The sequence below is a fragment of the Alexandromys fortis genome, unplaced genomic scaffold, assembly GCF_014885135.2.
Source record: "Alexandromys fortis isolate MF-2015 unplaced genomic scaffold, M_Fortis_MF-2015_v1.1 scaffold_62, whole genome shotgun sequence".
In the NCBI taxonomy this organism is placed as follows: Eukaryota; Metazoa; Chordata; class Mammalia; order Rodentia; family Cricetidae; genus Alexandromys; species Alexandromys fortis.
Window position 1 is genome coordinate 7,652,544 of NW_026067942.1, and position 16,132 is coordinate 7,668,675.

The 16,132-nt window shown below is 48.3% G+C and overlaps 1 protein-coding gene across 1 annotated transcript in view; it reads right to left on the reverse strand.

The window, feature by feature from the left end:
• Hhat (hedgehog acyltransferase) overlaps nucleotides 1-16,132 on the reverse strand; it is a 210,733-nt gene that overhangs the window by 144,292 nt on the left and 50,309 nt on the right. The window contains exon 7 of the mRNA XM_050148277.1: nucleotides 12,472-12,640. Within this exon, the coding sequence (XP_050004234.1) occupies nucleotides 12,472-12,640 (169 nt within the window). The remainder of the gene's footprint in view (nucleotides 1-12,471; nucleotides 12,641-16,132) is intronic.

The window sequence follows — 16,132 nt, forward strand, 5'->3', positions numbered from 1 at the left end:
GTGTGCAGCCACCATCACTTGCCAATGTCAGAATGTTTATCACTTCAAACTCAAATCTTATCCATCATCACAGGCAAGAGGACTCTTTGCCCCTCAGTTTCTGCTTCATGTTTCCTCTGAGTCAAATATGAATGGGTGCTGCCTGGCAACACAGGTTCAGGCCGTCCCAGATGACATGTTCTACCACAAAAATAGTTACATGAACTTCCGTAGTCACGGAATACAAGAATGTCATGAGTCAAGGTGGCTCAAACACAGCAGCAGGGATGTCTTTCTCCCATGGCAGGCACTTGCAAGCCCAGCACTCTGGAAGTAGAGGCAGACAGATCCCTGGAGCTCAGTGACCAGCCAGCAGAGCCAAATCTGGGAGTTTCAGGTTCAGTGACAGACCTTTGACCTCCAAGGCCAGCTAGGTTCCAGGGGACTAGGGAGCACTTGTTAAAACGCCTTAGGTCTGACGAGTCACGTGTTCTCTTTACTGGGGAGCCTTGGGTTCCCCACTGAGTGGACTCTAACCAGCATACACTCTGCAAAGAGGGTGTCAACACAGAGAGAAATGTCCTCGGTGCTTCCGGGCAGGTTGGACTCATTGCCACCAAATAAAACAATCAAAAAGAGTTACAGGGCCGGGCGGTGGTGGCGTACGCCTTTAATCCCAGCACTCGGGAGGCAGAGGCAGGCGGATCTCTGTGAGTTCGAGACCAGCCTGGTCTACAAGAGCTAGTTCCAGGACAGGCTCCAAAACCACAGAGAAACCCTGTCTCGAAAAACAAAAACAAAAAAAAAAAAAGAGTTACAGGAGCCCGAGCCCAGGTGACCCTGCAGGACCAGACCCTCAACTGACCTTATCTGTAAAAATAAAGTTGATTTTGGTCGCTGATCACTTTTAATTCCAGTTCCATGATATCTGGTGTCTTCTTCTGGCTTCCTCAAGCACAAGGCACTCATACACAATACACTACATACATGCAGGCAAACACTCATACACATAAACTAAAAAAAAATTTAAATTTAAAAAAATGGTGGGATGGCTTTCTGAGGAATGACTCCCAAGGTTGACCTCTGACCTCCACAAACATGCACACATGTTTTTTAATGTATGTACCCACACACACACATACACCTACATAATCCAAACACACAAACACTGAAAAAATGCCAAGAAAAAAGTTGTCATGTGTGTATATATACACGTACATTACCTATACACTACATGTGTTGGAACAGTTTTATATCAACCTGATACAGCTAAAGTCATCTGAGAGGAGGGAACCTGATTGAGAAAATGCCTCCACAAATGGGGCTGCAGGCAAGTCTGTAGAGTATTTTTCTTAACTAGTGATTGGTGGAGGAGGGCCCAGCCCATTGTGGGCGGTACATCCCTGGGCTGGTGGTCCTGGGTTCTATAAGAAAGCAGGCTGAGCAAGCCATGAGGAACATGTCAGTAAGCAGTACCCCACCATGGCTTCTGCAGCAGCTCCTGCCTCCACATGCCTGCCCTGTGTAAGTTCCTGTCCTGAATGCATTTGATTATGAACTATGATATGGAAGAGTAAGCAAAAGAAACCATTTTCTCTCCAAATTGTTTTTGGGCCTTCATGACAAAAAGAAAAAAAACTAAGACACTACACGTTCATCGAGAGGTAAGGAGTATGTGCTAGACCCACCATCTTGGAAACACTCGGTGTGACGCTCAGAGTGAAGGTGTCTATTGGGAGGGCAGCGGTGAGGTGTTACTCTGAGCAGGCTCTGCTTGGGGACAGTCTGGAGCAGGGGTGGCAGTACGCTCAGAGGCTGCTTCAGTAGCACAAGCTCCCACAGTCGAAGAGGACCAACCTGCAGAAGCACGGATGTCAGATGCTCAAGGTCACCCCCACCTCTTGGAGACAGGAGGCAGGGGAGCATCCTGGGCCTTGTTAGCAGAAGGCCAGCTCAAGAAGGCTGGGAGGAATGCTTCATGTCTCCAGTCCTGCCTTCATTTCTGACACTGGTTCGCACAGGTGTCATTCTGAGGCTTAGGAATTAAAATCCACCTCTGAGTATACACCTTTATGAGTCATTTGCACAAAAACATCTTTCATTGGTACTTTTCACAAACAACAGGGCTAAAGAAAGGATTTTGTGTGGGTGTTTAACATAACTGTGGCTGAACCTAACTGAAGATGATTGGGGTTTTTTACCCCAGTATGGATGAAAAACACGAGCCACATGTCTTTATAATCATGTAACACAGCTCTATTTACCTGTTGGTGAATATTTCTAATGGCTTAAGATGGGGGCGTCTTGGTGGTGCAGGCCTTAAACCCCAGCACTTAGGAGGCACACAGTTCACTTTCACCTTAGAGCAGGTTCAAACTAGACTAAAGCCTTGGTGTAAATAGATCATAAGTTTAAGACAGCTATGCACAAGGTCAGACATCAGAGCCGCAGATGTCCAACAAAGCATCCTAAGAAAAGCATGCCAATTCTTTATTTGCCAAGATAATGTGGGAGTCCCCTCTGTGTGCTGTGATTACCATTAATGAATAAAGAAACTGCTTTGGACCTATAACAAGGCAGAACTTAGGTAGGCAGGGAAAGCTAAACTGAATGCTGGGAGAAAGAAGGGTGGAGTCAGAAAGAAGCCATGGAGCCACCACCAGAGTCAGACTTGTCAAAACTTTGCCAGTAAGCCACTGCCACATGGCAATACACAGATTAATGGAGATGGATTAAATAATATGTAAGAATTAGCCAATAAGAAGTTAGAGCTAATGGGCCAATCGGTGATTTAATTAATATATTTTCTATGTGATTATTTCAGGTAGGCAAAAAATAATCTCACAGGTTGAGAACCACTACAGCATAGTAACTCATTAACACATGTAATTTTATGTTTTATGTATCAGTTTAATAATCTAGGCATTAAAATATAGCTCCTACTATGGCCATATAATACATAACCCCTACTATGGGCATGGGTACTCTGAGTAATTCGTTATAGATATTATTAATGACATAAAGCAACTTGCAACCAGCATCTGACCCTCGGTGCTCAAAACAGAAGTCTGGTCCCAGGAACCCAGGCTACATCGATCTAGTTAGCAGTTCACAGAGCTCCTAAGCCCATTTCTAAGCAATATTAACGCTGATGACAGCAACCGACCCTTACCCATGCTTCTGCTTTCTGCAGTTTCAGAGAGAAATCTCAGAAACAAAGAATTCTGGAGATTTCTGCTGCAGGCTACCCTAAGCACCACGATGGAATCTCGGGTACCCGCTCCATCCTGCCAGGGTTGCCAATCACTGTTTTACACCATGTGTCCACACTGTCCACACCACTGACATATTAGTCATGTTTTAGCCGTCAAGGTATCACCAAAGTCATGTGACAATATATGGTAGCCAAATGCTAAGTTGCAATGTCTCCATCATCTATTTCCTGATGCAGCAATTTGACACCTGACATCATCACAATGGAGTAGACTTCAGTAAGATATTTAAGAGAGACCACAATTACATAGCATTCGCTGCACTGAATTGTTTGTGTAGATGTTATGTTCACATGTGTACATGTATGTGCCTCCTGTGTGTGTGTGAGAGAGGGGGGGGAGAGGGAGAGACAGAGACAGAGAGACAGACAGAGAGACAGACAGAGAGAGAGAGAGCACATACATCAATAGCAAGTGTCTTTCTCAAGCATTTTCCACCTTATTTCTTGAGACAGACTCTATGCCTGAACCGGGCCCTTGCTGATTTGGCCAGACTGACTGTTCTGTGAGCCCAGGAGATCCACCTTTCCCCACCCCCTTGTGCTGAGCTACAGAAACACACCACTAATCCACGGGGTCAAACTCAGGTCCTCACACTTTCACAGCAAGCATTTACCAGCTGAGTCATCTCCCCAGCTCCCACAGCAGCCTGCACTGCTGTAATTGTTCTGTTTGACTCTCCATCTCTCAGTGTACCTAATGTGTAAATGAACCTCAAAACTGGTGTGTGCATGCAGGGAAAAGCACGTGTACATAGTATTCAAGACAACCCAAGGTTTCCAGCACCCGCTGACACCTTGAAATGTCCCGCATAAGAAAGTGGGACTATGTATCCAGCATAAAAAACAAGAAAAGGAAGGAAAACATAGGCAGAACTTCTAGAGGCAAAGCCACCATGGCTTCCTGGGTGGAGAGGACCAGCACAAACGGTTCAGGAAGAAAGCAAGAGCAGACCTCACTAGCTCCAGAGCCATGCTAGGGACAGTCTGCTCCCTAACGCCCTGCTGAATGCAGGTCCCCAGAGAACAGGAAGCCAGGCTGTGTCCTAAGATACTCGACAGCCAAGCAGAAGGGACAAAGCAGGGGCCTGGAGCTCTTCTTATGGGCGTCCCCGCTCAGCAGAGATGAATCACCACATCCTTCTGTGGAGCCTGGATAATCCTGTCCCAGAATGCACACACCTTCCTAACTACCAACAGCCATGTGAAGGCTCACAACACAGATAGGAGAAGAGAAAAGAAATGCGTGAGAATGAGAATAGAAACCACGCAGTTCAGGTCAGTGGCTGTGACTAAGCAGAGGGAGGGAAATGCAGTCAGGACAGGGACCCAAGGGGCTGCAACTATGTTGGTGTCGTTTTACTTCTTAGGCCACATAACAGATGAAACAAATGTTTGCTGCATTTTCTTTATGATTCTTATGCTTTGTGCGTGTGTGTGCATGTGTATGTGCATGTGTGCATGTATGTGCATGCATGCATGTGTGTGCGAGTATATCTGCACGTGTGTGCCTGTGTGTATGTGCATGTGTGCGTGTATGCATGTGTGTGTGTGTAAAATCTGTCACCTCCGTTGCCTGAGGACTGGAGAGACAGCTCAGCATTAGGGCCACTTGTTGCTCTTGCAGTTCTCAGCACCCACATGGAACCTCACAACTATCTGTAATTCAGTTCCCTCGGTTCTGGTACCCCCTTCTAGCCTCTAAGGGCACTGCACTCACTCACACACACATGCACGCACACACACAACGCTAATTTAAAATAAATCTTTAAAAAATTAAGACTCTATTCAGTAGTGGTACCCAGCAGCTACCACCTCAGCCGCCTCACCCTATGAGACTCAGGCCCAAAACTGGGGTAGACATGGAGCCTGAGTCTATACAAAACAGACCAAAAGACAGGGAAACCTTTAATACCAAAGGAGGCTGTTGTACATAGCGGGGGGGGGGGCATACACGGAGAGTCTGGAAGTCCTCACCCAAAGAACACTGGATAAACAAAAGCAGGAGAGAAACAAGAGAGGCGCACACAGGGAGAGCACCTATCGCAGAGCTGCCCTTCATGACTTGGTTCAGGCTCACGGCTCTATGAAGCCAGGACACTCACTGCCCCTTCACCTAGATGAGATGGATCAGCTGTCAAGGTCAAGGTCAGGGGGCCTCAGGCTGTCCCTTCAGCAGCTGTATCCACCCCAGACAGACCCTGCTGTCACTCTTCCCGAGTGACAGGAGACGGTGATGGAGCTGAAGCTGGGCAGCTGGAAACTAAACCTCTCCCAGGCAACTGTGTCTTCTCTCAAGATCCTGCTAACCCTCCGTCTAATTATCTCAGGGTCAAAAGGAGCAAACTGAACTCTGCGGAGTGCTACCTCCCAAGGTGCTCACTCTCTGGACACTCTAAATGTGAGAAAATTCAGTTGGATAATGTTTCCTCTTATAAGATTTAAGCAAACAATTTTGCTTTTCAAAGAAAGGGTACCTGCTGAGGAGAAAGTCACTCTCCAGAACAGTAAATCCTATTTGCTAGTCCCCTTTATCCACTACTTTTATCCTTTTACATCACACTGAAGATGAAAACTGTGTCCAATAAAAACAAAGAAGACTCAACTAAACTTTTAAGTATAGTGTATTCAAAAAGCATTTTAATATGGGAAAATACGAACACAAACAAAAACCCTGAATAGTTAAACAGAGCAGGCATCCTAAATTAGGGGTTTAGGGCAGTAAGTGCTGCTCCCCATCTTCATCGTGACACCACTAAACCCTCCTGACAGCACTTCATATCTGACCCAGAACACACCATGAAGAAGACCTCACAGAGGGCTGGGGAGGGGAAGGTTCACTGGTTTAGAGCATTTGCAGCTCCTGCAGAGGACCCAGGTTCAGGTTCTGGCATCCACATCAGGTGGGTTCTGATGCCCTCTTCTGTCCTCCACAGGTACTGCACACACATGGCACATACACCAAATGGTTCCAGTCGGCCTTCCTATGAGAGTCTGCAGTTAAATTGGGGCTTACCTCTGGAGATACCGTTGGAGTATTACAGGCAACAACACAGTGCCTGCATGACCCTCAGGGCAACAAGGGAGAGGCTACAGGGAAAGAAAACTGCCTGGCAATCACCACTGCTACAGCTGGGAATGAAAACATGGGAGCCAATTCTACAAGGTGCCTTTAATTTTCTAAAAAACATTCTATTTTATATATATATGTAAGTACCCACATATACATATGTGTGTCACATGTGCACGTGTGTGCCTAGTGCCCACAGAGACCATCGGCTCCCCTAGAACTGGAGCTGCAGGTGGCTGTGAGCCACCACACGGAGGCTGGGAACCACACCTGGGTCCTCTACAGGAGCAGCAAGAGTCCCTAACCACTGAACCACCTCTCCAGCCCAAAGCACCAAGTTCTGAAGGATGATTTGGGTAGACAGATAATAACCTATGCAAGCTGTGTATAAACATGGCCACAGCTCAGCACTGCTAGGGTAGCAGGTTCAGCAGTGGCAATGGAAGAGATGTGATAGCCTCCCACTCTTACAGTGACCGCCCTAAGAAGTCCAGATTTTTGTGTTTTAGAAAGCCCAGTCTGCAAGAAAACTGGAGAGGGTAAGACACACAGTAAAGGCTGGCGTGTGGAGGAGGAGAAGCCCAGCTGAGGAACCAGGCATGATCCCTGGTTGTAGGTTGTCTGTGTGACCACCGAAACCTTCACCAGAGTCTCTGCCACACACACCTGAGCAGTCTTCTACCTGAAGCAGCTAGCTGGGCGTGTCATTCCAGATACATGCGCCCAAACTGATAAAATACCACACAACAGTCAGGGGAGGCCAGATGGACGACAGAACTAAGTCCAATGAGGCCCAAAGTGAGAGACGGAGACAGCCACTGCCCAGACAGCTGAGCAGAGCACTGGGAACAGTGTCAGGCCCCCACCTAGAAACAAAGGGCCTGGGGTGCCCGCACTGAGACCAGCGACCGTCGTGTCTGAAATCTCTATGTAGAAATGTGCTCTACTTGAGACCTATGAACTTGAGAAGATTTTAAAAATGTGTTACTAGAGAATTCTTTATCTTACAGGGGTATTTCACGAAAAGGAGTCTAAATCATACAGGGACATCGTGAAAGCTGGAATGAGAACGGATATTCTCCTCTCTGGGCAAGAAGCAACAGATACAGAAATATACACACATGTACACGTGCATATCCGCATACACATGCATACACACATGTACACTCACACGCATGCATATACACTCATATACATGCATATATACACATATACTCACACACATGCATATACACATATGCATTCACTTACACACACATGCATACCACCACCACCACTATCACCACCACATCAATACACTTTGCTAATTTCTAAGGAGAAGCCAAATATTAGGCTAATAAAATTGTATCTGATTTTCATCAAGATTAGTGAGCATCTACTGCCCCCTCCTGGCCCTTTCTAGTATGTCTACTCTGAACCACTACTAAAGATAGTCTTTCCCTTCTACCCTCTCTCCCCGTCCGTCTCTCTCTCTCTTTCTCTCTCCCTTTTCCTCTCTCTATACTTCCTCTTTCTCTCCCCCTCTCTCTACCAGGAAAGCACCGAACTAAACATCAATCACCTCCCAGATGCGGCTGTGCACTTGCCTGGGGCCACTGATCAAGGGATCGGCATGCAGATGCTGCCCTCCGGCCAGGACTGCAGGGGCCCCGAAGGCAGACCCACAGAGGTGGTGGATACACATGAGCCTAGCTTGTGGAGCAGTCGGAACATCGACATGCAAACTCAGAACTGTAGAGTGAGAGGCTATTACCTCCAAGGAAACCTCTTCCTGTGAGGCCAATGTCTACATACGGACATAACGCACAGTCTCTGTAAGGGGCTGTGCAGCGCCAGGGTTAAGATGTGTGCAACCACATCGGACTCTTTTGAGTGCTGGAGATTCAGAGCCTCACACTTGCTCACCCTCCCACCAGCTGAGCCACCCCAGCTCCAGGACACCTGCTGCTAACAGAAATCTTTGCGTGAAAGCAGAGGAAGGGGTAAGTTTACCACTTAAGCAGGGAGCGTGGCGTTTACAGCTCAAAGCCTTGCCCGTGGAAGATGGGCAAATTAGTACAGCCTCTCTGGAAATCAGTGTGGAAAAGTCCTCAAAAGCTGAAAATAAGTCTATCATATATCCAGCTGTATCACTCCTTGGCATATGATGTCACACCCCACAGATTCTGGCTTAGCAGTGTTCACAGCTGCTCTGTTCACAATAGACAGGGAATGAGAACACAGATTCCCTTCAGCAGACGAATGGATGATGAAAATGTGGTTCATGCACACAATGGATACCAGTCAGCTACAAACAAAAGTGAAAGCACGCAGAAGAGACCTCACAGAACCTGACTCTGGCCCTCAGTACGGGTGCACTGCCTGTCTGGAAGTGTTTGAAAACCCCACACCATCGCCACCCAGGTGTATGTGGCAAAGCGCCTGGTGGTCTTGGGGAGATCAGGGAGGAGTCACAGGTTCCGGGCAGTGAGAATGATGGTGGGTTTATCTGGTGTGAAACTGTGACATGCTGTGTTCTGTCTCCAAGAGGGCCCTAAGGCATGAGATTCACCAAAACCTCAAGAGCATCAGTGTGGAGAGAAGAGGAAACTCCTCTGTGTGCAGATGAGGTCATTCTCTGGGCCACAGGTGCCACTGGGGGGGGGGGACAATAAGATTCTTCATTTCAAAGTCAAGACCAAACTGCTTATATAACAATGTAATACGCCTTTCATCCCAGTACTCAGGAAGTAGAAGCAGGTGGATGGCTGTGAGTTCAAGGCCAGCCTGGTCTACATAACCAAGTTCTAAGTCAACCAAGGCTACACAGAGAGATTATGTTTCAAAATTTTAAAAAAAGCACAAGAGTCACACCAGGCAAAACTGTCATGCTTTTCACCAGGACCACGTGGGGCAGGAAAGACACTGAACATGGGGATAGAGGGAGACACCTAAATGGGTGCTGCTTGACCTTAAATGGGTGGGGAGGACACTGTTTGACTTTGCAGTTATGAACAGAACGGCTTCAAGAGATTTCAGTGAAGGAAGATTTATTTTGGCGCCTCATTTCAGAGGTTTTGGTCCCTAGTCATTTGGCCCCATGCATTTCGATAGAAGCCACGAGTGTATTTCACATTCATCAGACTTTCGAAACTAAAAGCAAACATTGAGTCAATGAGATACAAGAAGTAGAAGCTCAAACCCTGTTCAGGGGAGCAAAAGGCATCTTAGCTAGTCAGAAAATTTATTTGGTATTAGTGTGACAGTCTGAGTATGTATACTGTAAGAGTGCCAGCCATTCCTTGGCAAGGTACAAGCACAGGAGCAGGGTCTCACACACCCTGGAAGGACTCGGCCAGCTGGCTGGTCCTGGCCAATGTCTAATAGTATTGAAACAGTGCATCAGAACACATTATCGGTGTAACAGAGTATTATTGCCTTAGAGAGTTCACTGCCTCCATACACACATACACAGAGAGAGAGAGAGAGAGAGAGAGAGAGAGAGAGAGAGAGAGAGCGCTGTGATGCAAAGCTTTCCTTATTGTGCCAGAGTTAACAATGCTGCCCTACAGGGAGACATGTGAGCTCCATGAGACTCAGAAATTCAAATATGACATAGAAAATGCAAAGGATCCTCCCTCCCCATCCTGTGGAAAAGACACACATGACATCTGGACTCCATGGAAAGATGCCCACCAGCAAAAACAGGTGATCTACCATAACACATGTATGGTGGCCCGAATAAGAAATGTCTCGAATCTGAACACTTGATTTCAGCTGGTGATGCTGTCTGGGAAGTTTAGGAGAGGCACACTTGCTGGGAGGAAGTAAGTCCCTGGGGGTGGGCTTTCAGAGTGTATAGTCTCGTCCCCTTCATCTTCCCTCTCTCTGCTTTGTACCTACACAGGTCGAGATGTGAGTTCTTGGTTTTCTGTTCCTTCCTCCTTCCCTGTCAGTTGCCGTCATGCCTCCCTATATGAAGGATCCAGAACCATACATAATCCAGAAAAAACTCTTTCGTGCATGAATCACCTTGGGTCATGGTGTTTTATCACAACAGAAGATCACCAACACGGGTGTGTCTCACAGACATCGCCAAGCCAAGAGGTCACATCCCAGGGCACTACAGTGTGGAACTGCTGGGATTTAACTATGATCCGAGTGCCATGAAAGATAAGAGAATGGTAAGCCCACACACACTCAAAAAAAATGTTATCTTTGAAAAGCTAGGAGGAGAAGTAAATGGGTTCTGGGTACAAAGCATTTCCAAAATTCTAGTTCTTCAGCAAGGCAAGGAGGCTCACGGGCTGGACTTGAGTCACCGAATCTGCTCCTCCCATGCTGCCGTCAGGTGTGACTGGCACATACGCTAACTATTTAACTATTCTTTGCTATTTAAGCCCCATTTTGAGTTGTTTTCCACTGTGCAGACTTAAGCTGAAGCAGGCTCGGTAAGGGGGATCTACCACTATAGACCAACCTTAGGTCCTATCCTGTTTGCCTCATTGTTTCGTTAACAGTTGATACTGTTAAAAGTTTACAGTTTTGGAGGCAAGAGGAGCCTGAAACAAGGAGACAAACCCCCTGGCTCCATCAGCACATGGTGAGCACACACCGAACCATCACACAGCTTCACAGATGCATGCAGTTGGGACACGTGGATAAAAACGATTCTTACGAATCCCCCATTCCAAAGAAAATGTTGTTGGGATTTGTGCAAACATCCTCTGAGGTTTTACATCTACTCAGAAAGAACAGGCTATATTACTAAAGCAACCCAGTGGTTTCTGGGTCCTGTGAGGCTCCTGTTTCAGAGACATTCTGACAAAGTACATGTGACAAGAACAATAGAGATTCTGAGAAATCTACAAATCACCCAGCATGTAAGAAGACAGGCTTACACACCTGCCTTCAGCAGCTCGATCTGTCTGGAGTATCACACGCACGCACACACACATGCGTGCACACACCAAGGCACAGAGGCACACATGCGCAGGTATGTATGCAAAAGCATACATGCACATGCACTCCTGCAGGCCACAGATGAATGCGGGAGTCCCCAAAAGGAACAGAGCAGGACAAGTGAGAAGGCAGATGGAGATCAGGGCAGAACATGTCCTCTGTTGCTAGGGGCAGAGGAATAAAGGACAATGGTTTTCTCACAGACAAATCCTATAATTAGAGACTGTCCTGGGGGACCATAAGACCTCCACCCCACCTTGATACAGGACAGAGAAAGATGCAAGCAAGTAAGAGACCGGCAGAGAAATGTACTTGTACATACCACACACACACATACACCATCTACTGCATCTACAGGATGTGTGCACACCACATGCACACACATACACTCTCTACTGTATCTACAGGACATGTGCACACCACCCGCACACACATACACTATCTACTGCATCTACAGGACATGTGCACACTGCATGCACACACATACACTCTCTACTGTATCTACAGGACATGTGCACACTGCATGCACACACATACACCATCTACTGTATCTACAGGACATGTGCACACCACATGCACACACATACATCATCTACTGTATCTACAGGACGTATGCACACTGCATGCACACACATACATCATCTACTGTATCTACAGAACATGTGTATACCACATGCACACACATACACCATCTACTATATGTGTAGACACATCATGAGGTCTGCCATTTCCCTGAGCCCTCAAAATAGCTCTGCAAAGGCAAGCCTTGTTTTTTAGAGGAAGGTGCTTGGATAGGTGTAAGCACCACTGAAGGCTGCCCACCCTTGCCTGGGAGAGCTGGGATCCGAACCCATGCCTACACAACTCAGAAGCTCACAGGAAAAGAGAGGAAAGCAGCCTGACTGGGTCTCAGAGCACCAGCCCACAGAACAGCCTCCTACACCAGCCAGCAACTCTATTCTTTTCTGCTCCGTGAGATGCTGCCTCTGGTAAAGATGTCGTTCCTGCCATACGCAGTTAGTCCCAGCCCAAGGAGTCCCTCATCCTTGACTCCCAGTTCACACGGCACAGCCCTCTTTCCATCAACTACACCAAACAGCTCACACATGTAAAACCTTGGCCACAAGAGGAATAAGGTTAAAATATAAAGTAGGTTGGCTCTGGGCCACTGCACCCCAGACACCCTGCTGATGGCAGGTCCCACAGTTACCTAAGGTCCAGCAGGAAACGCTCTCCAGGAGGGGGCTGCTGTAGAGGGTATGCATGAACATGAGGTGGACCATCAATTCAGCCAGCCACCACCAGCAGAGCAGGCGGCCCAGGCCCTTGGCTAGAATGCAAAGGCTTTGCTTCGGAGAGCTGAGCTCTGGCTGCTGCATCTAAAGAGGGGACAACAGAGAAGGCGGCATTAGATTGTGCTTGGTCCTGAGCCTTGCAGAACGTCACTCCCTTGATGTTATTGATGGGGTTTGTACAAATCACCATTGTCATTTCTACTGATAGGGTAGTGGAGTCTGTTTGCCTTAAGGACACTCGATTTTCCTGGGTAAGAAAGTTACATCCCAGTTGGGAAACTGCCCCAGAACAAGAAGAGGTGTGCCAACATGGTACCCTACAGCCAAGAACAATGCCAAATTCTGCATCCTTCTACCCCAGCCTTGACCTGAGGCAGCCGGACTGGGTCAGGATTTCAGGTGCTCGGCCCCTTGAAACTGTGCTTCTCTTTGGGTCCTGGTCACCCCGGCTGTCCCCACGCATCCTGAGCTAGTTGATAGGCTAAGGCACACAGAGTGTGAGTGACATGGAAGAATTTGGGATGTCTGACAGTCTACCTTCAAAAAACAGGCAGAGTAAATACCTGGAGGAGACAAGCGTCTGCTCAGCAGTAGTAGAACAACAGACCCGATTCTAGCATCAGCCACATTGCTGCATGACTGTGCTAAGTTACTCAACCCCCGGGTCTTGATTTCCTCAAAGGGAAGTGAAAAGGATAATAGTGGTGGTGAGATGTGGGTACTAAGTCCCAGCACCCGCACACTTGAAGGGTGAGTACTAAGTCCCAGCACCCGCACACTTGAAGGGTGAGTACTAAGTCCCAGCACCCGCACATTTGAAGGGTGAGTACTAAGTCCCAGCACCCACACATTTGGAGGGTGAGTACTAAGTCCCAGCACCCGCACACTTAAAGAATTAGCAGCATCACTAGCAGCGACGTGGCCTCTGGGTGCAGCTGTGTCCTCTTTCCTCGAGGATCCCAGAACAAGGGCAGAGGTACAGCAGGACCCCACATCAAATGGGAGGTGAGTGTCCACATTGTCTATGACAGGAACACAGAGCGGCTGAATGTTCATCATCCAGCCTGAGCACTTCAGACCTTGGGGTTCTGAACAGTCCCAGACTCCATTCCACCCCAACAGTCAAGACTCCATAGCACCCCAACAGTCAAGACTCCATAGCACCCCAACAGCCCAGACTCCATTCCACCCCAACAGCCCAGACTCCATTCCACCCCAATAGCCCAAACTCTCTTCAAAAAACAAAAGACATTGGAATTTTGCAGCATTTCAGATTTTCTCATTAAAGTTGATATGTGGGTAAGGACATCAAAAAAAAAAAAAAAACCTTCTCCACAGTGACCCAGCGGTACAGTAATCTCACTGTGGGGTCACCTCTCTGTGGGGGTCACCTTGCTGTGGGGTCACCTCGCTGTGGGGGTCACCTCACTGTGGGGTCACCTCGCTGTGGGGTCACCTCGCTGTGGGGTCACCTCGCTGTGGGGTCACCTCGCTGTGGGGTCACCTCGCTGTGGCACTGCCTCCCTACACAGGTCAGGGAAGTCACTAAAAATCCACACTGACAGCTGAGAAAACATGAGGAGGCACCACGTTCCCTCCGGATGGAGAGGGGCCCTGTGTAGCCACCCTGTGGCTGGTGCACTGAAGCAAGCCGTCTGGAGGAAGTGCTGAGAGCCTTGAGAACTGTGTTGGCAGACAGCAATGCTCCCCCAGCTGAACCCTAACAGGTGCTGAGCACATGGCCTGCATCTGGGGTGCCACACCTTGCTGGTGTACAGGCCCGACCAGGGGAGCAGAGACAATGGATGGGCAATAGCAGAAAATTCACCCTCCCGGCTTGCCTCTCAACAAAAGGCCAATCTGGAGGTCGTCCTAGGTGTCCCCAAGCAGTAGGCAGTACACACAGACACACACAGACATGTGCACACACATGCTCACACATATGCATACACACATGTGCACACATGTGTACACATATGCATACGCGTGCATGTGCACACACATGTACAGATATGCACGCATGTGCACACACATGTATACACACACGCATGCACACGCGAGTAGTCATTTGCCTTTCTGGAAGGTTGGGCATCCTGACAGTCCACTCACACTTGAGCATAATGGGGTCTTTTATTCGAAGCTGTTTGTCCCTCGTCTCACAGCAGGAGGGACAGGCTGCTGCACAGCGCCCACCCTCAGAGCTGCATGGAAAGCCTTCCATTCAAGGCGTCTCCAACTGAGGGGACTGTCAACCTTAAGATCCCTGGGAACTGCCATGGTGGGAATTTCAAGCTCAGACTCCACTGGAAAACACGCATTAACTCGTCTGCCAACTGTATTTTAAAACGCATTACAATTTAAAATCTCATTTCATGCAAATTGCACAAAAGGGAATGTCGCCTTTCTCTGAAGATTGAAGATGACAGTTGTCAGCGATGAACGGCTCCTGTCCTTTGCGTGGGAATTGTACGTGTGCCTGCGAGCAGCCAAGGCCTTTCCTAGGGCCAGCGACGTCAGTCCCTCTGTAGGACTTCTGTCTACAGGGTCCAGGGACACATGGACCTAACCTGTGTCCCTTCAGAGCTGAAGTCCCTCACTTACGCCCTGTGGAAAGCTTACTCAGGCCCAGCATTGGAAGCCACAGCCCAGCCACCCACAGCAAGGCCAGCGATGTACACTGCCCCCTCCTGGAAGTCCGCCAAGCTGGCACACACTGCCGCCACAAACCAGTACATGGTCTAGACAGCTGAAGCCCCTGAACCCTCATACTTGCCACACCAAGTCAGTGTGACAAGGTTGTGGGTTTTTTTTTTCTTTTTTTAAAGCAATATCTCAAAATCCACTATGTAGCCAAGGGTGGCCTTGAACACTCTCTCTCTCTCTCTCTCTCTCTCTCTCTCTCTCTCTCTCTCTCTCTCTCTCTCTCTCTCTGTGTGTGTGTGTGTGTGTGTGTGTGTGTATACCCATGAAGTCACAGACAAACACCCAGTGTCTTCCTCTATCATTGTTGACCGTATTTTTTAGAGCCAGAGTCTCTCGCCGCCCCTGGAGCTGCTATATGGGCTACACCGCTCCAGCAAGCCCCCAAGACTCACTGCCTTCCCACAGCACTGGGGTTGCAGAGGTCCTCTGGCATGCCCAGCTTCCGTGTGCTGTGGGGATTCAAACTCAGGCCCCCATCCGCACACAGCAAGTGTGTTAACTACTGAACTATCTCCCAGTCCTTGATGTTCACCATCTGATCATCTTGTCTCAACCTCCCAGGCTGGGATTCCAGGACCTCATGAATGCTAGGTAAGCACCCTAGCTACTAAGTTCTAGCACCAGTCACGATGCTGCTGGCTTTCCTCCGTCCACCCAGCCTGCCTTCCTCATGTCTGTCTTTCCTCCATCCACCCAGCCTGCCTACCACGAGCCTGTCTTTGCCTCCATCTACTCTCTTTGCGGTGGTAGCAAACATCTCTCAGGGTTTGGAGATTACATGCATGAGAAGCTGTAGAGCTGACTTTATCTTTTCTCTATGGTCAGGTCATTCAGGGGTCTCCAGACCCAGAAGCCCGACTACCCACAGCGCCT